The sequence below is a fragment of the Macrotis lagotis genome, chromosome 4 (assembly GCF_037893015.1).
Source record: "Macrotis lagotis isolate mMagLag1 chromosome 4, bilby.v1.9.chrom.fasta, whole genome shotgun sequence".
In the NCBI taxonomy this organism is placed as follows: Eukaryota; Metazoa; Chordata; class Mammalia; order Peramelemorphia; family Peramelidae; genus Macrotis; species Macrotis lagotis.
Window position 1 is genome coordinate 241,024,934 of NC_133661.1, and position 26,416 is coordinate 241,051,349.

At 33.5% G+C, this 26,416-nt stretch overlaps 1 protein-coding gene across 13 annotated transcripts in view; it reads left to right on the forward strand.

Annotated features, from left to right (window-relative positions):
* The window catches only part of CEP128 (centrosomal protein 128), a 541,441-nt gene that overhangs the window by 157,444 nt on the left and 357,581 nt on the right, over positions 1 to 26,416 (forward strand). For all 13 annotated transcript variants that reach the window (XM_074235602.1, XM_074235601.1, XM_074235600.1 and 10 more), the window contains one exon: positions 23,136 to 23,486. In XM_074235602.1, the coding sequence (XP_074091703.1) occupies positions 23,136 to 23,486 (351 nt within the window). The remainder of the gene's footprint in view (positions 1 to 23,135; positions 23,487 to 26,416) is intronic.

A 26,416-nucleotide genomic window follows, 5' to 3' on the forward strand; every position in this document is an offset into this window, starting at 1 on the left:
CCATATTTTTTGCATTGAGCTTAAAACCTTTTCAAAGATATTTTTCTTGGAAGAAGATGAAAATAAACTTTTCTGAGAAGTTTATCATTCATTTTTTCAAAGGAATTTTTTTTAAAAAAAATCACTTGGGATTGTTATCTCCTTTTTTTACAAGCTTATCTTTTAAATAGTGTGAACAACTTTTTAAATAGTATAAAGTAGATAAAATTCATGAAATAGCATATTGTCAATTGAAATATTAGTTGACCCCTTTCCAACTTGTACTTCTACTTCTAGTGACATTCTGGTTAGACATCCGCTGACAGCTATCATTTCTTTTCTTAAGTCTTTTCTTCTTTCAACCAATTAGATTCACCATGTAAACTAAGTGTTCTCTGGTTTATAATAGATAACAATTATATGAAACTTTAAGGTTTTTAAAATACTGTTCATATATTATTTTGTTTGATTTTCACAAAGGCCCTTGTAGGTGGGTGTGATCTTATTATTCCAATTTTACAGTTGAAGAAAATGAGGCTGGCAGAGGTGAAATATCTAACCCAATGTCACACAGCTATTAAGTGTCTGAGACAGATTTTGAACTCAGGTCTTTCTGATGTCAAGTTGGTCCAGAGTTCTACCCACCATACCACCCATTGCTTCTAATTTTTTTATCAATGTTCTTTCTAAAATGGTGGTGCCTAGAACTGAAAATAGGGCTTCAGAGATAGTCTTATTAGACAGGATGCATTGAGGCTGCGTTCTTATTCTTGACCACTGTGTAATTTTTAATGCATTCCAAGACCTTGATAGTTCTTTTTTCCCTGCCATAACACCATGTCATTTATAACTTAGCACAGGGAATGGATAGGCTAAAAAAGTTCTAATTTATTTGATCTTTATATCCCAAATATAACAGCTAACTTCTTTGTATAGTAGATGCTTGAATAATTATTGGAAATAAGATATTCATTCATTTGAGAAATATATATATTATATATATATATATATATATATATATATATATATATATATATAGTATATTGTATACCTTTGTATCTATAGTAAGATATTTTGGGTAATTAGTGGGTTTTGTTAAATTGACATGGATTTCTAGAAAAATTGAAAATTTTTAAAAGAAACTTTCCTCAGTTACTACTCATAGTAGTTTTGTTTAGCCTCAAATACATAGTAATATGAACAATCATTTCACAATAGTGAGGACTATGAAAATAAAAGTGAAACATATCTTTGAGTTTGCATAATTTACTTTTGGAAATTTATTTAAGCCCTTAAATCAGTGACTAGATGAACATATCAGATACATTACTCCCCTTACTTTTAACTCAAGTTGAACCTCATTAACCTTGATAGGCTATTTGTATTCCAAAGAATTCCAGGCATCCTTGATCAATGGTTCTGTTCTGATTTAATCTCTCTTGTCTTCTTACATTCATTTAGTCAGCCTTCCTGAAATAAACTGATATTTGACTTTTAGGTTCATTGAAGAATTCTAAAGGAATATGAGCCATAATTTAAACTAAATGAGAAGTGATAATTAAATGACAATTGACATGCTTATTCATCAATAGAGGCTTATTGTTCACTTTTCAGAAGCTGGTCCTAAGAAAATTAGAGAGTAACAGGGAAAAGAAATAATATGAAATAATATATATAATAACTGATTTTGGTCATTAATACAGCGAAAGAATTTAGGCCAAATGTTTACCACTAATTTTTTCTTTCATGCAGAAGCAATTTTTTCCTTAGTGATATCTTTTATTTTGTAATCTGATTTATTGGCTGCTTTATCTTATACCACATTTAAATTATCTTGTATTTTGGCACTAAAGAATCATTTTGGAATTTAAGATAGTGATTCTATAAAAATATACATGGATAAATGTTTGAATATATGTATTTTAATATCTACAAAATATTTCCTTTTCCTGTGCATTTTAATTAACTTTGAACATCAATACAAATAATCAAACCTGCTTAGTAACTTATATTTACAGTATAACTAATCAGTGTCAGATATATAATGTGTTTTATATTATTATGTATTAAAACCTTTCTAGTCCCTATAATCTCCCATTAAACTAAAATGTGGTAGAAGAAAATATTGAGAACCACATCTATTGTCAAAGGGTTTTTACATTGTTGAATTTAAATGTCTTAAGATCAGTAGCTGACAAGCAACACATAAGCAAGACAATGTCTGCCATGATGAAAACTACAAAAAAAGCAGCTAAATTTAATTGTAATGAAAAATTTTGTTTTTCTTTTATCAGCAGAGAAATCAGATAAAAGTCACTTAGTTGTTTTACTATTTTTCTTGGTTATATGGTATAATTAATTTTTGAATGAAGATGAGGAGATAAAAGATAAAAATGACTAAGAGGAATGACTGATATAAAGTGATTAAAAACAAAAGGCAGCAATCAAATTTAAAAGTAAGACCTTCCTAGAGACACTATTTTAGTTGCAAAGGCATTATTATGTTCTCTTTTTCTTTGAAAAACACACTGATGCTCTCTTTTTCTTTTAAAAACACACAAAACAAATGAATTGCCACTTTATTTAGATACATGTTTTGAAATTTGTTAATAAGAGTAATTTATAGATGAAAATAAGAAAAAATAACAATAGCAATGCATAGATAGATTCTAAAAGATGACATCTAGGTGCTTTATTATCTTTGAAAAAAATTTGTTATATTTAACTCTTTGTTTCAAGGTCATCTATAAGACTGATGACAGGAATTCTATGAAAAATGGTCAAAATTAAGAAATTTTGGTTGATTTCAGCAGGCTAATTTTTGGACAAAGAGGGTGGGGAGGTCCTCTTCTGTGCTTCATATATGTGGTGGTTCATATATATGGTGGTTCATATATGTGTGGTTCATATGAAATATCAGAAAGCGGAGCTGGACTGAATATTTTTATTTTGTTTTTAATGTGACTTTAAATTTTAATAAAGGTTTTACTCCTTATTAGTCAATATACTAAGCACTTGAAGATAAATCTGCAATTATCTCTTCAGTTTTCCTTTCTATTTTGCCACTGAATTGTAAATTCTGAATTATTTCTATTCTATGCTTTTTATTTTTTGATATATGTATACATATACATATACATACATATATATATATATAAACTGACTTTTAAAGACTTTTACCTTATTTAATTTTCTGAGGACAGTTTACTCTTTAGTAAAACAATGGAATATTTATACTTTTTAAATTTAACAGTAAGTAATGGTAGTTTTTAAATAGTTTTCTATAAAGTTGAAATTTACCTGGAAAAATATTATTGAAGGACTTGCTAGGAGAAAAACAATCATGCTATGAAACAAAATAATGATTTTTCAGTATTTAAGAAACTGATAATTACTAATTTCTTGGCTACCAAAGATATCATTAAAGGAAGTGGAATAGTTTTTGTAATAAATAGGATTTAATTGTTCATGCAATATTTTGGCAGACTTTATATAGCTAACTTATCTTCAGAGTGATTTTAGTTTGCTAGCATATCATCTTAATTGGGAAATTAAATTGTTTTCTTTGTATTTGTCTTTAGGCAGTTTTCCACTCCAGCATAAAAAGAAATGAGATTTTATATATCATATAGTCAATGAATCCATTTTCCCAACTAAGCAAATGACTTGTGATTTCTTCAGTGTAGGAAACTCTTTGTACCTACCCACTACTATGACTCATAAAAATGACCTAGGGAGTTATCTGAGGATCATAAAGGTTTATCCAAAGTCATGTAGACCCTACATGATTCTACATGACTCTAATCCCAACTTTCCCTCCTACATTCTAATTATATACTAAATTATAATCCTCTTGTTATTCACATATGCTGTGTGTGTGTGTGTGTGTGTGTGTGTGTTTGTGTGTGTGTTTGTGTGTGTGTGTGTGTGTGTGTGTCCCCGTCCCCTTCCCTTTGGACACTGCAGAACCCAAATTCACCCTAATGGGCTTCCTGATTCCAAAGAAAAGGGATGTCAGTCATTTCTTGCATTCTCTTCCCTTTTATACCTCTACTGTAGAGTTTTGGAGAAAATTTGTATTAGGAAAATTATGTTTAGAGTCTCTCTAAAATGACAGGGTCTCTTCTAGAATAAGAACTCAATGGATAAAATATTAGGTCTTTCACAAAAGAAATTCCTTAAAACAGAAAAAGACTCATAAGGGCACATTAATAAATGCTTAAAATGTAAAATTATCACACATTTTATTTATTGTAAGATCCCTGAAATGTTTGTAGGGCTGCTACTTTTCCCTCAGACTCTTACTACTTCTGAACAACTTAATAAGATTTGACTATTGTCCAATCAGTATTTGCCTTGGGTTTTCTCAGTTGCAATATTCCCAAGAAAACTCATCTTTGCCCCTGAGCTTGGGATAATAGTAGGAAGCAGGAAGCTCTCTAGGAGCCAGCTCATGCTTAGGAACCAGGGATCTCAAACTTGGTAGGCATCACAACTAGAAATTTCTTATTTGCCAGAACTGACGTTTAGTGATCCAGGTAGGAAGAAAGAACTACTCAAACAGAAGAGACAGTTGGAAACTTGAGCTTCAGTTGTAGGTGTAACCAGATAAATGCATGTTTTAATTGCCACCTGCTGGCACAGTTCCAAGTAACTGTCTCATAAAAGAGGAAGAGAAGCAAAACTTTTCTGTGAATCTAACAACAGTAACAAGAGCAAGAAGAAGCATTGATGTAATGCTTTGAAGTTTCAATACAATCTAATTTGATCCTTTCACCAACCTTGGAAGATTGGTGTTATTATTAGTCCCATTTTGTAACTGAAGAAACTGAGACACAGAGACTTGCCCAGTGCCACCCAGCTATTAAGTGTCTGAGGCAGAATTTGAATTCAAATTTTCTTGACTCTAGGTTTAGCACACCTGATCTTGCAAGTCTGCTGAAGGGGACAGCTCAATTTGGCTTAGTTATCAATATATTTTTGTTGCAACTCTCAGTCAAGGGGACAAATGGGGAACAGTTAGGTACTGCTAGTCATACATGTTCTTTAATAAGAATTTAGCTCATATTTTGTACTAAAAGAGTGCCTACCCAACTTCATGGGATATGAACCCTCACTACACTTCTTTTTCAATTCCATTCACTTGTTGTTCAGATTTGTATGGAAATTTTGCTATTAACTTTCTGTCTGTCTTGATATCACAATCAATTATTCTTATATATTACTTAGAAGGTATTATATTTTCACAGTTTTATCAAGTAAATAGGATTCAAATCCTATTAATACTTTTATTTAAAAACTTTTCTTTTTAAAAACAGTTTAGAAGATTACATATCCAAATTGTTGTGCAGATATGGGGATCATATGAAAGTTGTGAAACTTTTATACTATCTGAAAGTCATTATGCATTTAGGCTATGTCAATTGTTAACAATGTTAGATTACATAATTTTCTTGATGTAAATAATTTGGAGAACTATTCATTACTCATGGTTAGGCTGGACCAATGTAATCAGACTAACTGAATTAAAGGTTTAGTGTTATGTATTAGTTATAAAATAATAACAAAGTACATTCCAGGGAGCAAATTATCTGGAATCTGAACAGAGTAGGAATGAAAAAGTGGTACTACTTCCAGACCACATACTATATCTTAAAATAGTTAAAATTATCAAGACTATTTGGTGCTGTTAAAAAAATATATAAAAGTAAGATAATGGAACAACTGAATTTAATAACTTGGTATTTGATAAAGCTGAGAGTACAAACTACTTGGGGAAGGTGGGGTGGAAGAATACTTTTTGACAATTTCTGGGAAAACTGGAAAATAATCTGGCATAATTAGAGCAGTATCTTGTAATGTATATCACAAGAATCTTGAAATTTGAATGTAGCATTAATTTAAAAGCTTGCCTCCTTGGGGAAAAAAAGAAGAGATCCAATGAGGTGCCTTTCACAGTTATGGCAAAGGGAAGTATTCTTTTTTTTTGCTGTTTATGATTTTTAAATTTGCTTTCTTATATTTCTACCTGATGAAAACACTCTGTTTTTTTGTTGTTTAGGTTTTTGCAAGGCAAATGGGGTTAAGTGGCTTGCCCAAGGCCACACATCTAGGTAATTATTAAGTGTCTGAGGCTGGCTTTGAACCCAGGTACTCCTGACTCCAGGGCCGGTGCTTTATCCACTGAGCCACCTAGCTGCCCCCAAAACACTCTATTTTTAAAAAAAAATTAAAAAAAATTAATTTATTTTTCCAACTATATGCAGTTAGTTTTTACCATTTTTTGAAAGGTTTTGAGATTTACATTTTTCTCCCTCCTTTTCTTCCTTCCCCTGTCAGAAAGTAGTCTGATATAAGTTGTATATTTATAATCATGCTAAATAATAGATCTATATTGATCGTGTTGTAAAGAGGTAAGAGTCAACCATATGGAAGAAAGAAAACATTAGAGAGGGAAAAATGACATAATACATAAAATTGAAGATAATAAGTTTTAGTCATTTAAACTTCACAGTTCCTTCTCTGGATATGGATGGTATTTTCCATCATAAGTTTTATGAAATTGTCTTTGATTATTGTATTGCTGAAATGAGCAAGTCCATCATTGTTGATCATCACCCCATGTTGTTAGCATAAATTATGTTCTTCTGGTTCTGTTCATTTTCCTCAACATCAATTAATGCAATTTTTTCCAAGCTTTTCAGAAATCCTGTTCCTTCATGATTTCTTGTAGAACTGTTGTGTTTCATCACATACATATACCACAATTTGTTTAACCATTCCCCAGTTGATGGGCATTCCCTCAATTTCCAATTCTTTGCCATTACAAAAAGAGTTGCTATGAATATTTTTGTACATGTGAGAGTTTTACTATTTTTCTTGATCTCTTCAGAGTCTAGACCCAGTAGTGGTATTTCTGGATCAAAGAGTAAGCCATTTTTATTGCCCAAATTGCTCTCCAGTTCACAACTCCACCAACAGTGCATTAGGGTCCGTTTTCCCACATCCCCTCCAACAATGATCATTTTCCTTTCCAGTCATATTGGCCAATCTGATTGATATGAGTGGTACGTCAGGGAATGTTTTAATTTGCATTCCTCTAATCAATAATAATTTAGAACAATTTTTCATATGACTATAGATAGCTTTGATTTCTTCATCTGAGAATTGCATTCCCAAATTCTTTGATGAATGTTCAAATTATATTTGCCTCAGTTCAATAAATATTTTAGAAATTAATCCTTTGTCAGAATCACAAGTTGCAAAAATTGTTTCCCAACTCATTACATTCCTTTTAATCTTGTTTGCAATGGTTTTGTTTGTACAAACCCTTTTAATATAATCAAAATTATCCAGTTTTTTTATGGTGTTCTCTATGTCTTCTTTGCTCATAAACTACTCTCCTTTCCATAGTTCCAACAGGTAATACTTTTACTTGTTCTTCTAATTGACTTATATTACTTTTTATGTTTAAATACTGTATCCATTTCGACTTTAACTTGTTATAGAGTGTGAGATGTTAGTCTCTGCCTAATTTTTGTATATAATCTTCTTGTTTTCCCAGCAGTTTTTATCTAAGAGTGAGTTCTTATCCCAGAGCTGGAATCTTTGGGTTTATTAAATAGCAGAATACTATAGCCATTTACTGCTGTTTCTTTTATACCAAATCTATTCCACTGATCTACCACTCTGTTTCTCAGCCACTACCAAACAGTTTTGATGACTGATGCTTTAATAATATAATTTTAGATCTGGTATGGCTAAGCTGCCTTCCTTTGCAGTTTTTTAAATTAATTCAAAGGGAATTGTTCTTAACCAAATAAGGGATAGAAGATATCACAAAAGAAAAATAGACAGCTTCAGTTATATGAAATTAAAAAACTTATGGATGAACAAAACCAATGCAGCTGTTATAAGGGGAGGCTCTCAATTAGTGAAAAAAATTGTACCAAATACCACTAATAAGAAATTAGCCATATATACACTATTTAGTCATCTTTTATTCCTGTGCTTCTTTTTTAGATTTTTGAGTATATTTTAACTCTGTCTTTTGATATATTGATGTAAATTTTGTTATTTTTATTTTTAATGTTATTAATTTTGTTAATCAGTTATCTTAATATTGGGTTTAATGTTTCATCCCTTAAATAAGTTGAATGTGATCATAGGGAATAATGAGGAGAGAATGGGATATGATGCAATTGGTTTGGTACTTCACTTTCTCTACTTTATCTCTCCCTAATTTAGTTATTGGAAACATATTTGTTTCAAAAGAAGTTTAGTAGTTTTTTCTCAATTATTGAAAATAATTTTGTAACATAAGTGTAAGTCATAAATATTCAATCTCTGGGACAGCTAGGTGGTGCAGTAGATAGAATAGCAGCCCTGGAGTCAGAAGGACCTCAGTTCAAATTTGACCTCAGACACTTAATACTTAACTTGTTTGATCTTGGGCAAATGACTTAATCCCATTGCCTTGAAAAAACAGAAACAACAACAAAAAAAACCAAAAAATATTCAATTTCCAATTATCTAATAACTTTTTTCCTCTTGCCAAAAATATGCCCAAAGCTTTTCTCCCATTAAAATACTCTCATATGAACTTTTCCTTGCCTTAGGTGATCATTTTTACAACCAAATCCATGAACAATTTCATTATCTACCTTAATTTCCTCTTATGTCCTCTTCTTCATTACTCAGTGACTTCTGATGGAGGTGATTAGAATTTTTTCCCCTGGGATTCTATGTTTGAATGCTAAATTGTATTTTATTGGGGAGGAGAAAATAAGATTCTAATTCAGAAAATCTTTTCATGGGTTAAAGACCCCAATCATGAATATTATGATATACAATATTGTATATGAATTAGATATCTTTAGCAAACATTATTTCATTTCTATTTCCCATAATAAAAACCTGTGCTTTTGGTTACAAAATTCTAAGAAGCAAGCATATCTTTATACACATAAAAATAAACGTAAAAAACACCACAAAACAGGAACTATGAAATGATTTTTGTTAGTTATATTTTAATATGCCCTATAATATTATGTGGAGGATAATGGAGAGGAGAGAGACTTGGGCTATGGAGAACCTAACAATATTCTCAATGTAGTACTCGTATATTGTCTCTAATAAGAGATTGAAATGTACTTTCTCCTCTCTTTGTGATGGTTTAGTTTGATCACTTATACTCATAAAATTTAATTTCATTTTGTTTTTTTGTATTTTCATTTACCCTATTTTTGTTGTTTTTCTAGTTTAGCTAACTTCATTTGTATCAATTCATAATTTGACTTCCCCTGAATCATTGTATTCTTCATAGTTATCGTCTTTTTATAGCACAATAGTATTCCATTACATTCATATGTACATCCATCCATTCATCCATCCACACACATCCATGTTTAAAACTATAATTTGTTTCTCTTCTCTCCAGTCAGTGGGCACCTATTAAGTTTCTAGTTTATTATACCATAAAGGTACTGCCATAAACGTTAAGGTTTCTCTAGGACCTATCTTTCTATCTTTTGAATTCTTGGGGTACATGTCTAGCAGGGGATCTCTGAGTCACAGTATATATGGACATTTTTGTCACTGTCTAAGCATTAGATATCTCAATATCTCAAAGAATGCTTCCACTTGTTTGGTGGTCTTCATTTCCTCCAGGTAAGTGATCCTGATCTCTTTCCTCTAAGTTATGTCTCATGTAATCGGACAAAGGACAAGAACTACAGTATTTTCCTCTGAGAAGTCATTTTCACTCATTTTATTAAAATATTATGGAAAGCTGCTCTCTTAGCTTAACCTAATAATCACAAAACAATAAATCTTTGCTAATTCTCTTTCCCCACTCCCTTTTGAACTGGATAGGGCATCAAAGAACTGATGGGCAACTTGCCCATATTTGGAGGAATACCAGGCAACCAGGCAGACTTTAAAGCCAGTGCCTATGACAAGCTCAAACAGGATGAAAAAAAAATGTATGTGTATCTTTTTGGGGTCCCTTTTGTGAGGAGGTGAACTGCAAACCTCATATTGAGTTCAGCAGGCCAGATGATTTAGGAATGTGTCCTAGGGTAAGAATTTTCTGAAGATTAAGTGTGTGAATAGATTTTTTCCCCCCTTGGGCTTCTGATGTCATTGAAGAGGGAAACTCCCTCTAAAGTGTAGATAAGCACCTGTCTTGGTTTATAGTCTTAATTTCCTAGAGCACTGAAAGATTGATTTATAGTGTTTCTTGCCTTAGTTTCTTTAAAGCACTGAGAAATTATGTGATTTGCAAAGGATTTCACTGCCAGTATATGTTAAAGACAGGACCAGAACTCAGGTCTTTCTGACCTCCAAACCAACTCTGTATCTATCACATCAGTTATGAAGGGATGGACTCTTTTAGAAAGTAACAGGGACAATATAGCTTTGAACATAGTAGTTTATAATTGAGATTTACATTATGACAGCATCTGGTATATGATTAATGAGATGTTTTCAGCTCCATCAAAAATAGCTTGCCAACAACCTCATCCAATCAGAACAGTTTTGGAGACTGAATAACTCCAGAATCTCTCATTGTGTTTATCACAATTAAAAATCAAAGTTGAAGGAAAAGTCATAATTAGAAAATATGAGAATATAAAAGCATTTGAAATCCTTGTGCATCAGTCCTATTTTTGATTGTGAGAAGTGGAATCATAAATGTTTATTATATATTCCTTCCTGTTTTGTTTGGTTTTTGTCCTTTATTATTGAAGAAGATCAAAATGATATCCCTATATCTGAGACAAATTACAGTGTGCCTGACTGTGACTGATCAGACCAATATGAGCTTGGAATGCTTTACCACAGGTTGGGCACAAATAGTCCTTGTGAAAATCTAGGGTGGGTACTCTACACTTATGGATGTCACATTTCCTTTGAGCTGCTTCCATTCTTCCTTCCTCATAGAGTGCAGCCTCCTAATTGATGAGGGCATGCCATGCTGGGCGGTTCTGTGCCAGGTTGTCCTATGCTATATAATCAATTCTAAAGTTCTTCAGTGAGACCTTTGAGGTGTCTCAGTATCACTTCTTCTGATCCCCTCATGAGCACTTGCCCTGTGTGAGTTCTCTAAAATAATTTTTTTGGCAAGCGTGTATATGGCATTCTAACAATGTGTCCAGCCCATCGTAGTTTCACTGTCTGTGTTGGAATGCTGGGCAGTTTAGCTCAAGAAAGGACCTCAGTTTTTGGTATCTTCTCTTGCCAGGTGATCTTCAGAATCTTCCTCAGACAATTTAAATGGAAATGATTTAGTTTCCTGACATGGTGCTAGTAGATTCTCCAGGTTTCACAGGCATAGAACAATGAGGTCAGCAAAATGGCTTTGTAGACCTTTAATTTGGAAATCAGTCTATAGCTCTTCTTTCCCATACTTTCTTTCTGAGTCTCCCAAATACTAAGCTAGCTCAGGCAATGCAAATCTCAACCTCATTGTCAATGTGTCCTCCCTGGAAAGAACACTGTCAAGGTAAGTGAACTTGTCCACAAAAAATATTTTGGCCATTTTTTTTAAGTTTTAAGTTTAACATAAAGAATAAATGTGTATTAAAATGCTCTGTAATAGTGAGCATCATATTTATGAAAATGAATCTATTTTATTAAAAATGATATGAATGTGTTAAACATTATTTTCTGTACTTTTGTATAATTTTTCATTAAGAAATGTAGAGAGACTGTACTTGTTCTCCCAGAATTTATATAGAATAATCATTTGTAAGGACCAAGAGAGGCTACAAAACTCATTATTTGGAACATATATCCTTTGTGTATCTCCTGGAGGCAGTAAATGATAGATATATGTATAATTCAAAGTGACAGATACATGTATATTCAAAATCAATGCAATAGAAAAGTTAAAAGATTCTACATTAAAGGTACACTTTTTATGAAATGGTACACATAATGATTTCTGGTGTTTTCTCAGGCTGCTTTGTACCATGTTTTAGAGTTTGAATCCATCTTAGAGTTTATTTAATTTTTATCTTAATTAAGTTGAAGCGAATTCGACTTTGTTTAAAACAGCTAATGAACTTAATATATTATTCTGAATTAAACCTAAGCATCTTCTTTTCCTTCTCTGCCACATATCCAATCAGTTGTCAAGTTTTATTGATTTTATATCCCTAATACCTTTCTCTCTATTCAGAGGGCCTGTTCAGGACATCCTTATCTTCTGTTCTATTGTATCATTCTCAGACTGAATTGCTAGTTCTCTAGTCTATCCTACAGATAGCCAGCAAATTAATATCTCTAATACACAATTTTGAATATCATTTCTATGCTCATAATTTTTCAATAGTACCCTATTACCTCTAGGATAAAATATGTACTCAACTTGGCATTTTATGTCCTCCACATTTTGATTCCCATCTATCCTTTAAGGATTATTTTATGTTCTCTACTTTCACTTAGTTGCAGTCACATTGGCCAGCTAGCTCTTCTCAGTGCTTTGCAGAGGCTGGAATTAAAATCATCTTTAAATTCCTTTGCTTTTTACATAGCTCAAATTAAATTTCTCTTCTATGAAAACATTTCCTGATTTCCCCTTGTTGTTAGTTCTCCCTTCCCAAATTAATTTGCATATAGTTATCTCTGTAAGTGTTATTTTTCCCCATTGTCTTTTCCCCCCTGCTCTTAGCAGCAAGCGGAGTTCTTTGGTGGTAGGGGCTGTTTTTCATTTTAAGCTTTCTTTCTTCAGTACCTAATACATAGTGGATGCTTACAAGTTATTTGTGGAATTGATATGAGCTGAAGAAAGGAGAATTTACATGTCTCTTGTTTTTGTTGATTTTTTTTGTTTCATAAGAAAGGCTTTCCATGGAAAGAAAAGGCTTATTTTTGACTTTCTATACTTGAAGTACATACTAGACTTTGTTCAAGCAATAACTCACAAAATACTTCTATAAATTAAGTTAAAGTGTTCTATCAAGAGTATCCTTCCTATTGTAGAGCTGAGACTGTGGGAATTATTTAAGGTATCTTACTTGAAATCAGTTGGTGTTTTTTTTTTTTGCTTAGGAAAAACAATCATTTTTTTTTTTATAAATGCTTCTTTCCATATTTCTTTTTTCCCTTCACATCATTTACTATGCCTACAATATCCTGTTTCTGCTTCTTGAAATCATTCTTACTTTTTTCTGTCTCTGTATCTGTTTATATTAATTGATACATTGAGTCATTCAACTCAATATACTCAAACCCAATAAAAGATAATTCTTGAAAATGGTTTAGCAAAACTAGTTAAAAGAGAAAAGAAGGTATGCAAGCCACCTTTTCTTTGTTTTTTTTTTTTTTTTGATGTTTCTTAGCATAAAGGAGAGATGGGCATATTCTTTAATTTTAATGAATTTTTAGCAATTTTTCAATTATATTTGGCTGGACTCTTTTTTTTTCACTTAATGCTATAAGCTTATATTGTTATTAAAATGTTACTTTTCCCTGAGTATAAAGAACTTACATCAGGTAAAATATCTTTAAAGCAATTCCCACAATTTTAATTCTACAATAGAACGAACTTGACAGAACCTTGAAACTCAATTAATAGAGATGTTCTGTGTATTGATGCAAGAGCAAAATCTAATTAAGCACCTCAAGGCAAATCTTTTCTTTTTTTTTGTTAAATGGGTGTTCCCATTAAAAAAAAGGTCATTAGTTTGTCTGTGTGTGTGTGTGTGTGTGTGTGTGTGTGTGTGTATGCATGCATATGTATATATTTATTTTGGTTCTGTTTTCCTTCATACAATTTTGTATTTCTCTGAGTTCTTCATAATTTTCAAGCATTCTGATCTCATTTTACCTCAAAAAGTTTCATTGATATCCCCTCTTTTTTTACATCCATGCTAGTTACTAATGGCTCCATTTCCCTTCACAGCCTTCCCTTGTACAATTGAACAAAAGAATTCAAGTATTGACTGTGACAAAGTAGGCCTCATTACACACCTAGACTTAATTGTCAATCCTCTGAAGTCACTATCCTTTCACTGTTCCAAGACAGACCACAGAGGACAGCTCCTCTCCGAAGCCTTTCTGGATTCCCAAACCAGAAATGACTTCTCTTAGAAGTTGTTCATGCCTCTTCTTTTTTGTGATTGTGAAAGATGCTTGAAAGTAGGGACTCCCCCCCCCCTTTTCTTTGTACCTCCAGTGCTTAGAACAGTACCTGGTACATAGGAGATACTTAATAAAATAATTTGGACGATTTTGTTTACATGCCTTTTCTTCCTTACTAGATTATGAGGCTGGAAGCAAGTTTTGATTTTGTTTTCTTCTTCTCCTCCTCCTCCTCCTCCTCCTCCTCCTCCTCCTCCTCCTCCTCCTCCTCCTCCTCCCCCCCTCCCCCCCCCCTCCTCCTCCTCCTTTCTCTTTTTTAAAATTTTTTTTGGGGGGTTGTGAGTTAAGTGACTTGCCTAAGGTTATACAGTTGGTATCAAGTGTCTGAGGCTATGTTAGAACTTAGGTCCTTTTGACTTCCCCCCCTTCCCTCTCTCTCTCTCCCCCACCTTCTCCCCCAATTACCCCCCTTCTCCTCCTCTTTCCAGTGCACTACTGCCCCTTGTTTATTTTTATTACCTGTCCTAATGCCTAGTATTCATAACTCACATATGTGTATATTTGTACTCATTAACAGTTACTGAACTTTGTAACTAAATTACTTCTTTGTCATCACCAGATACTATCTGAATAATGACTACTAGTCTTCCCTACTGTTTGTAGTTGACTAAAGGTTGTTAAAAGAACTAATAGCTTAATTATATTTATTATAGGAACATATAATCATCAACATATTTAAACTATTTTTACTAGTTCAGTCTTTAGTAAAATTATTCAGTAGTCTTACATTTGACATTAAATATTATATTTCTATCCACTAAAATGATTTTTGGCTTTCTCTATATTATTTGACTTAAAATATATGACTTGGATGATTTTTGTATCAGTGACTTCTTGGAAACTGATATAAAATGAATCATTGGTCCTTTCCCCTCATGATAGCAGTATTTTCATTAGAATTTATATCAGGAGCAAGATCTTTCTATCAAAGAAATCATAGACATAAATAATATATGATAAAATGTGTAAAACCTGAATTCCCTATATCTGTCTAAAGTTTCAAGGTCTGTTCTTTACTTTTAAATAATTGACACAAAAGATCTAGATGCAATGATTACAAAGTATGTTCTTACTACAAAATGGATATAGTACCAAAAAGTCAGCCTTACTCTTATCACAAATATGACCTCTCCAAAATGATTGTTTTTGGAATAGACATTAATTATTTTTCTTCCTCTTTTAGAAACTGAATATTTGGGATTTCCCAGGTTTCTTTGAAAATAAATCAAAACAGATCTGTAGGAATGTTTGAACTTTTTCCTTTCCTATTAATTTTCTTTAGCAAGAGAAATTGAAAATCATTACACCAATTTTGGAAATTTACTGAAATACAGAATTATATTTAAAAAAATTATTCTAGCATATATATATATATATATAATAAATCAAAACAGATCTGTAGGAAAGGTTGAACTTGTTCTTTTTCTGTTAGTTTTCTTTAGCAGAGAAATTGGAAATCATTGCATCAGTTTTGGAGATTTACTGAAATACAGAATTTTTAAAAAATCTATTCTAGCATATATATGTATATACACACACACACACACACACACACACACACACACACACATATATATATATATATATATATATATATATATAATGGTATGGAAGTTATGTATATAATATAGCATCTAAGTCTTAGTTAAGAATTTTGCTGTGAATAGAGAACTGACCCTGAAGTCAGGAGGACCTGGTTCAAATCCGACCTCAGAGATTTAATACTTAGCTGTGTGACTTTGGACAAGTCACTTAACCCCATTGCCTTGAAAACTGCTGCCCCACTCTCCCTGCCAAAAAAGACTTTTGGTCTTATGAATTTCTAGAAGAGGCCCTCCAATCTGGTTCTCATTTCTTTTCTTTGTTCTACCCATATCCTTGAAGCAATACCACGGGCAGCATAAAGGCAAGAATATCATGAAATTAGGCTAAAGTGAAGGTTGAAGAGGGAGGGTGTTTATGATTTTAGCATATAGATAAAAGCAGAACAATTTTAGCATGATCTCCTGAGTCTCTCTTTTGTCTAATTCTGAGTCACTCCCTCCATGTAGCAGGACTTGAGGCTTTTCATTTGTTTTGTGACATAATCAGCTTCCCCCTTAAGAGAAACAAGAAGTAAGAAGTGTAGCAGAGATGTAACTAAGCAGTGAATTTTTTTAAAAAGAAATTTCAAATGAGATGTTTTGAGTGAGGAATACTTACCTCTTCCATCCTCTGAAGGACTGAGCAAAAAACAAGAGCTTTCAATTATGCCTAATTTGGCATTTTTCTATCAAAATTAGATTCATTGATCCTTATTACTTAAATTGAATTCAGATTTAAAAATACTCAGTTTGGGGCAGCTAGGTGGCGCAGTGGATAGAGCATTGGCCCTAGGAGTACCTGTGTTCAAATCCAGCCTCAGACACTTAATAATTACCTAGCTGTTGTACCTTGGGCAAGCTACTTAACCTCATTTCCTTGCAAAAATCTAAAAGAAAAAAGAAAAATACTCAGTCTAAAAGTTATCTTACTCCTTAACAATGTATGATCTCTGGTTACTTTTTGTTTTGTCCAAATAGGTTAAATTACTGGTTTCATTTTTTTCTGATTAAGATGTCATGTTTCACTCTCATTTTCAAAATGGTACCAGGAAGTATACCAGAGTCTTGTAATTATTCTTTTGCCTCTTGTATTTGCTCTATTGAAATAATATATTTACAAACAAAACAATAATTTTATTTAAAAACCTCTTCAAAAATGTCACCTAATTATGCTCAGTTGAAGACAAAAAGAAATATGATACTCCTTTAAATCTTCAAGTGTCTCCAATCAGTTGTACACATTTTTAGACCATTGATATAATGACAGTTTATTTTAATAGACAGATCTCTTGATTTGGAATCAGAATATCTGGATATTATCCCTGGTTCTGACACTGAATGACTGTTTGGCTTTTGGTAAGCCATTTAGCTACTTTGAGCCCCAATTTCTCAATCTGCAGAATAGGTATGATAATATATTATGTATCTTGAGGCTTACTGTAATGATGATTTTTATGTAGTGTTCCATAGCTTCCAAAATGTCTTAACCATCACATATTATCTTAAATATACTCCTCTAATTTTTCCATACATAATATCCTATGTCAAAAACATATAAGATTTCTTGATGAAATTAAAATAGAGAGATATTTGCTTGCCAAAGGTATTTGCCACTGTCATGGAAGGTATCCAGTTGAGAGAACAAACTGTAAAGACAGTGAAGGCTTCTAGATGTTTGCAGATTTCCACAATTTGCAGATCATCCAAGTTAGAAAATGTCTAGTAGCTTGAAAGATTCTGAATTAGGAAAGTCAGAAAAAATCAAGTGGAATAATAGTAATAATAATATTTGACATTTACATAGAACTCTAAGGCTTGCTAAGAACACACTCACACACACACACACACACACACACGTGTATAAAATCACATTATATCATCACAAAAGCACTGGAAGTAAAATGTGACTTGAGAATGGTCCAGTGCCTTACTCAGGGTCACTTAGCTTTAAGTATCTGAGATGAGATTTTTCTACCCTTTTTCCTGATTCCTGATTTAGTTTTCTATTGAGACTATGGTATTCATTTAAATGGACAAATTATAGAGCTTGTAAATCTTTGTATTTATCTTTGAAATTCACTGCAATTGGGCTCTGATCTGGGTTCATTTGAAAGAGGAAGAAAGCAAGAGGGACTATTTTAATTACCCCAACCATTTTCTTGAAACAAAAACCTAAGTTTAACATAAGTGTTCTGGCTCTGTTGTATTGTTGAAAGTCATGGAATGTTGTGGTTTTTGAAGAATTTAAATTGAATTTGAAATTTAAATTAACCCCAAACTTAATGGTGTTTTTTTCATGATGGCCTTCTGAGTTAATTCGACATAGTTTATTAAGAGCATGAAGTTTTTTTTTAATCTACCAATGCAAATTTTTCCTCATGTGTTATAGCAGTTGGAACACTTGGAATCTGGAATAATCATATTCATATTCCTGGGTTCAGATCCAGTCTCAGATACTAGTGATGTGACCTTGTGCCAGTTACTTAACCCAGTTTGCCTCAGTTTCCTCAACTCTAAAATGAACTGAAGAAGGAAAAAGCAAACCACTGCAGTATCTCTACCTAGAAAATCCCAATGTGGTTACAAAGAGTTGGATAGGACTGAAAATGACTGATCAATAGCAATCACTAACAAGGAGTGTTACTAACATTTTTTTTTATTATCTAGTCCAGCTATGTGATATGTAGTAGTAAAAGTAATTATCTACAATAGTTATTTACATTATAACTTTATAAAAAAATCTTTCTACACAAACAGACTAGATGTCAGTTGATGAACTATTCTTATGTCACTGATGTCTTCTGATAAAGAAATTATGGAAAGCATTTGGAATAATGGCTTGATAGTCAATTATATCATATTACAGAACCCCACAAAATGTTGAATGTTTTATTAAATATAAATACTTTTAACCTTTCATTTTAAATTTTTTCATCTTGACAACTGTTTTTTGATTTTTCTATTTCCCTTGAGTAAGTAAATGATCGAATCATCTCTTCCAAGGCTTGGATTAGTTTAAGCAAACTCACTTAACATAAATTTAATGCTTAGAAAATGTATCTTATCTTCAGGGAATTAATTTCTCATTTAATTCCATTAAAATCCAAAGTATCATTTTAATCACAAGGAAAAGTATATTAAAAATGTTTTTTCTAAGAAATCTTAAGTGACAGCTAAAGTAGCATAGACTTAAGCTTTCTGGACAGAGAAATGCGGTAAATACTATCATGTGTCAGAGGCCCCATTCAACGTAGACAATATTTGTTGAATACATTATTATATAACATTATGTTGAACAGCATATTTTTATATTTATGGTATCCTTTTAATTTTAATATGGTTATTTTTTCTTGTTTATTAATATGTTATAAAAAAGTATCAACTTCATACTTTCCCAATTCTTTGCAAATACTAAAGATTCTAGACATGATTTAATAATGATGTTATATGCAAATGTGGCTCTCAACTGGAATAAAAGAAATCTGATAATATGAAGAAAAAATTTATTCTAATGTAATGAGAATAATAGTCAAAATGTATTTGAGAGGGGCCGGAGCCAAGATGGCCACAAGAAAGGATCCAGTCTTAGGAACTCTCTGATAAACTGCTCCCCGGGTGGAGGGGCGGCCCGCCAGAGGGGTGGCCCACCAGAGCCCAAAGAACCTCAGCCTCCCGGAGGCAGCCCCAGGGGGAGCCTCTGAGCTGCACCCCAAGGAGCACCGGGCACAAAGTGGGGGAATAGCAGGGGACCTCTGCTGGAGCAAGCACATGGAGCCCAGCCCTCAGGGCACACAGCTTCTTCTTTCCATGGCCCTGATCCAGGAAACAGAAGCAGGTGGAGCCCCTAAGCAGGAGCCCCCAGGGCATGAGCCCATTGAGCTGAGGGAGGGGAGTGAAGAGAGAGAGACTGCTGAGTTCTGTCCTCTGCCCCTGGAACAGGACTCTGGGGCTCTGAACACATTCAGATCCTGATCCCAGTCTAGGGCCCCCCATAGAACAACAGGGCCCCCCCCACCTCGGCCCCGTGGCAGAGGGGGGCTCTTATGGTCATTCACAGACAAGGAGGGAGGACAGAGCCTCACACACTGACACCCTTGTGGGAGTGTCCCAAAAGCTCAAGAAACACCCCAAACCAGGCCCAGGCTGGGAAAATGAACAAGCAGAGAAACAAAAAGAAGACTATTGAGAAATATTTTGCAAATGAGCCCAAGAAGGACCAAAATACTCAGTCTGAAGATGAGGAAGCACAAGCTCCTGCATCTAAAGACTCCAAGAAAAACAGAAATTGGACTCAGGCTATGACAGAGCTCAAAAAAGACTTTTAAAATCAAATGAGGGAGTTGGAAGAAAAACTGAAAAAGAAAGGAGAGAGATGCAGGAAAAACATGAAAATGAAGTCAGCAGCTTAGTCAAAGAAATCCAAAAAAATGCTGAAGAAAATAGCATGCTAAAAAACAGCTTAGGTCAAATGGATAAAACAGTTCAAAAAAGTTATTGAGGAGAAGAATGCTTTAAAAAGCAAAATTGGCCAGATGGAAAAAGAGATAAGAAAACTCTCTGAGGAGAACAAATCCTTCAGACAAAGAATAGAATTCAGGGAGATTGATGAATTTAACAGAAATCAGGAATCAATACTTCAAAACAAAAAAAATAAAAAATTAGAAGAAAATGTGAAATATCTCATTGAAAAAACAACTGATATGGAAAACAGACTTAGGAAAGATAATTTAAAAATTATTGGAATACCTGAAAGTCATGATCAGGAAAAGAGCCTTGACATCATTTTCAAAGAATTACTACAGCAAAATTGCCCTGATATTCTAGAAGCAGAGGGCAAAATAGAAATGGAGAGAATCCACCGATCCCCCCCGAGAAAGAGATCCCAAAAAACCAACCCCTAGGAATATTATAGCCAAGTTCCAGAACTCCCAAGTCAAAGAGAAAATATTACAAGCAGCCAGAAGGACACAATTCAAATATCGTGGAGCTGCAGTCAGGATCACACAGGACTTAGCAGCAGCTACATTGGAAGCTCATAGGGCTTGGAATACAATATACCAGAAGGCAAGAGAGCTTAGAATGCAGCCAAGAATGAACTACCCAGCAAGGCTGAATGTCCACTTCCAGGGAAAAAGATGGACTTTCAATGAACCAGGGGAATTTCAAAGGTTCCTTTTGGAATGGCCAGAGCTGAACAGAAGGTTTGATCTTCAGATACAAAACCTAGGTGAAGCATGGAGATTGGAGGAGAGGGGGGAAATATGAGGGACTTAATGAGGATGAACTGCATGTATTCCTGCATAGAAAAATGACACTGATAATACTCATATGAACCTTCTCAGTTAATAAAGCAGGTAGAAGGAGCTTTTATAGTTGAAGCACAGGAGAAAGCTGAATTCGAAGATATAAAATGGTGTAAAAATGGAGTCAATAGAAAAAAAGGGAAATGGAATGGGAGAGAAAGAAAAAGGAGAGGGGGAATAGTCCAAGATATTTCACATAAGATTTTTTTTTATTACAATGAGCTATTGCAATGATATGGAAGGGGGGAGGCAAGGGGGAATGAGGGAACCTTTGCTCTCATCAGAGATGGCTAGGAGAGGAAACAGCAAATATACTCAATGGGGTATAGACATCTGGAGTAAGAAGGAGGGGGGAGCAGGGGGAAGGGGTGGGGATGTGAATAAAGGAGGAGAGGATGGCCCATGGGGGGAGAGTGGCCAGATATAACACATTTTCTTTCTTCTTGCAAGGGTCTGGGATTGGAAGGCCTTCCCAGGACCACAGGGCCAGGTGGATTCTGGGCCTAAGGGGTGGTATGGGGGCTCAGGGCTTCCTGGCCCTGGGACCAGGGATCTGTCTGCTGCACCACTCAGCTACCCTACAGCAGAGTCATAGTGAAAGGAGAGAGAAAATAGAGTATATGGTAGTGGAGAAATAAGTAAGGAGGGAGTTGAGATCAGCAATGGCAAGGGTGGAAAAATATGGAAATAACTTTTGTGATGGACTTATCATAAAGAATGAGATCCACCCATGAGAGTTGTTGGTGTTGGAACAAAGACTCAAGCACATTTTTTGTTATGATTATTTGGGGGAGGGTGCTGGGCAAGTAGGGCTGGATGGCCTGCCTGAGGCCACATAGCAGGGTGATCTTTGGGTGTCTGGGGCTGGATTTGGACCCAGGTGCTCCTGGCTCAAGGGCCAATGCTCTGTCACCCAGCCACCCCTACTATTATTACTATTTTATTTTATTTTGGGTCTTTTTTTTCTTTCCTTTTTTTTTTTTTTTGGTTTTTGCAGGGCAATGGGGATCGGGTGGCTTGCATGTCACACCACTGGGTGATTGTTGGGTTTAGGAGGCTGGATGTGGACTCGGGTGCTCGTGGCTCCAGGGCTGTTGCTTCGTCCATTGCGCCACCTGGCCATACCTACAATTATTACTATTATTATTTTTTTATTTTAATTTTTTTCCTCTCCCCTTTACTTTTTTCGCCCAAACAAGTCTATCTATATTCATGGGGGAGGAGGAGGGGTATTTTGTTTACTTGTAAACAAGAATATTTTATTAATGTAAAAAAAAACATTTGTACAAAATGAGAATAAAAAAAATAAATTTAAAAAATGTATTTGAATACATTTATTTATTAAATTTATTAAAATAGCCATACTATTACAAACCAACAATTTGTATGTTTCAGGTTGCTTCAATTTAATTTTGAATAACCAAAGTTATAAATAAGTTTCAAAATGAGCATTTTAATGGTCTTTAAAGTATAATGATACTATTATAATCATTTGTCACTTTATAGCTTTTAAAGATTTTTATTTAATTTTAGTGGAAACTTATGTTTGCCCAGAATGTCAGTAAAACAGTTGGTCAGTCTGACAAACTCTGTAACACTGGGTACACACCTGGGTATAAAGCTTAAGTTTTTGTTTTTTGGGTTTTTTTTTTGTTTTTTAGCTTTTTTGCAAGGCAAATGGGGCTAAGTGGCTTGCCCAAGGCCACACATCTAGGTAATTATTAGGTGTCTGAGGCCGGATTTAAACTGGGACACTCCTGACTCCATGGCCAGTACTCTATCCACTGTACCACCTAGCCACCCCAAGCTTAAGGTTCTTTAACAACACATTTTTTTTTATTTTTATTTTTTAAAAATCTTGTTTTAGTCAAGCCTCATTTGGAGGCACATGCATTTTAATTTTTTCCTCTTAAGTATAATAGAGAACTTAGATTATTACTCCTATAAAGTAATAATTCTTATAAAAATATACTAAGAATAGTTAGAAAGATTTATATTATCTAAAATGTCTGAAAGTGAAACTGAACAGATAAAATTTCCATTTCTTACTGTTAAATAATAAATTTTTACATGATAATTTATTGAAAAAACTCTTATTGTTGTTTAACTTTTTAATTACCAGGCTTTAGCATCTGATTTAGAGAAGAGGGAGAAACAGCAAGTACGGATGTTGGAGCAACTTACAGAGATTCAGAAACGCTATGAGGAATGTGAGAATGAAAGGACTCTTGCTAATTCCCAAGTCAGAGAGTTGGTCCAACAAGCAGAGGAATCTACCAAAGAAGCAGAGAGATATCTCAGTGAATTCCAGCGTTCAGAGGCCTTGAGGCAGGAGTCAGAGAAGAAGAAAGAAGAGTTGAGAACAAAGGCTCAGGAATCTATTAGACAGTGGAAGCTCAAATATAAGGCTTCAGAACGAGAGCTGGAGAAACAGAATGAGTCAGTTCTTCATCTTACAGAAAAGAACAATCAGGTAAAAGGAAATAATTCCCTTGTTTTTAAACCTTTCAATTTTTATTGCTATATTTTCTTCTTACGTTACCTTCTTTGCCCATTCCCATATATCTCAAGTTCTTAAAAAAATGAACAACTAAAAGAGTAATTTGACAAATGTATCATAGTCTCCATCCTTTTCAAGGGAAGTAAAGCAGTTTATTCTTATATCTTTCATTTGAGATCAAGTTTTTGGTCTTTATAATTTCAGAGTTCAGTTTTGATTTTGTTGGTATTGTTCTTTCCATTTACATTTTTTATGGTTTTACTTGATTCACTTTGCATCAGTTCATATATCTTCCATATTTTTCTGTATTATTCGTAGTCATTATTCCTATCAGTGAAATAATATTCCATTGTATTATGTCCCATAATTTATTTAACCAGAGGATGAATCCCTTAGGAGAAAGTTTTCTCCTTTCTTGGACTGATTCAAAGCATTAATCATTTTATGTTTCTTTTAACAACTTGTTATTGACTTATTTTGTAGTAAGCTTAAAAAAATTTATTCCCCATTCAACTTTAAACCAAAACTCAAAAAAATTCCTAAATCCTGTACATATGAAATTTTCCTCTTATATTTAAAAAAATGGTTAGGTTGTATACCAGAGGTTCTTAAATGTGAACAATCTCTGAATTTGTATTTTGGGTTTTTTTAGTTTTTTCAAGGCATTGGGGTTAAGTCGTTTGCCCAAGGTCACAAGTGCCTGAAGCTGGATTTGAAATCAAGTCCTCCTGACTCCAGAGCTGTTGCTCTATCCACTGTGCCACCTAGCCGCCCCATTTGAATTTGTTTTTTAAAAAGTATTTTAATAACTATCCATAATTGGATTCCTTTGTAATTCTCTCAATTATTTTTTGCACTTAAAATATCCTATAAAGGGTTCTTTGGGCTTCACCTTAATGCTGGATAGGTCCATGATACAAAAAAAAAGTTTAAAAAATTCTTAAGAAAACTTCACAAATTGATTGGAAAAATATTTTTTAGTTGTACTGTTTACTTCTGAGCTTTTCCTGGCAGCAGATACTATGACTTGTATAAAATGTGTATATGACATTAGCAGTCTGACTGACTAGCCAACAATTTCAGAAAATAAACCTCCTTAAATGTTTTAATGCTATTTTTACAATATTAAAATAAATATTTATTGTTTAATATATACACATAATATTTTTTCTTCTTGTAAAATAATTTATTTCAAATCTATTTTATTCTATTTTCTCTCACAATTATATATTTGGAGCAAATTGAATCCAGATGTTTAGCACAAAGACAAGAAAATCATGATTGATTCATATACAGATTTAATATTCTAACTTAGCCTTTGGATTTCCTTATGACTTATGTCAAGCACTCTGTTTAGTCTAAGAGAGCGATTGATTATCTGAATTTGTTTTAGAGTAAAACAGATTCCATCTGTAACTCTATGGGATTAAATGCTAATTAAAAAAAACTGAGAAGTGCTCCTTGCTAGTGTGAGCTTTCAAGGAATATCCAACAAAATATTCATTAGCTGTTGAAGGGGTAGAGTTTTTTAAGTTTTTAATCAAAATTTCCCAAAGAGAATTAAGGCAATAAATGTAATGATTTGGCAAAAATCATAAAGTACTTAAATGGCCCCCTACCCTTTTGTGATTTGATGAATTCAGTATACATTTGGAAAGTGATTTTCCTCAAGTTTTTTTTTTTATCTGCAACTGTAAGTCCTCTTCCAAGATGCCCAAGTAAATTTAAGGAATCACAGTGTCAACTGAACAGGGCTCCAGTGATATAGATCAATCTTGAGAATTCTACTGTGGTCTAATTCTACTGTGGCCTAATAGTTTCTTCAGACAATCCTGAACTTTGTGTCAAGGAAGAGAAAGAAAGTTGAACCCAAAGCCCTGTAGGCATTTTAGCTGTTGGAAGTAGTTTTAAAAGGTATACTCTCACCAATCCAAATGCCTGTTTTTTTAAAAATGAAAATTACAAACAACTATTTTTCTAACACTACTGCTGTGTTTTTTATATTTCTGGTTTTCAAATGATATAGAAAAGAAGTATTAAATAAATATCAGAGATGGGAAGTGCCAAAATTATCAAAGTAAGTTGTATAACTTCTCTTTGGAACCTTCAGATGTTTGAAGAGAGTCATCATGTTGAGATCTAGATTTTTCATTTGCTCTTTATGTGACATGGACTCGGGTTCCTTCATCACATTATGTCTGTCCTCTTCTACCCTCTTTATAGTTTATCAGCATCCTTCATAAAATGTGGTACCCAGAATTGAAAATAGATTGTAGTAAATAAGCTTGATGGAGTATTATTATGTTGTAAGAATTGAGGAAATAGATGATTTCAAAGAGACATGGAAGGACTTATTTTTTAAATGTTAACATATGTAAAGACAATTTTCAACTTTTATTTTTTAAAAATTTATTAATTTATTCATTTTTTCACATTAATATAATAATCTTGTTGTAAAAGTAAACATAATGCCTTCCCCCCCACCCCAAAGATAGAGAAACCTCAAGAAAAATGAGAGGGAAAAAAGTGTGTTTCAGTCTGTATTTAGATACATTAACTTTGTCTCTGAGATGGATAACATTCTTTATTAAAAATCCATCAGAGAAATTACTTCAATATTTTTTCTCACAGTTGCTATTACTAGCTGTATTTCCCTCTAACCTATTCCCCTACCTCCATTTATTCTATTTTCTCTCTCTCTCTCCTTTCACCCTGTCCCTCCCATGATCTTCCTTCTTATATCACTTACACCTCTTCCCTTCCCCAGACCCCTTTCTCCAATTCCTTTCTTCTCTTATTTTCAACTAGAGAAAGGTAGATTTCTAGACCCTATTGAGTATGTATGTTATTTCCTCTCTGAGTCACTTCCCATGAGAATGAGGACTCACTCATTCCTCCTCTTC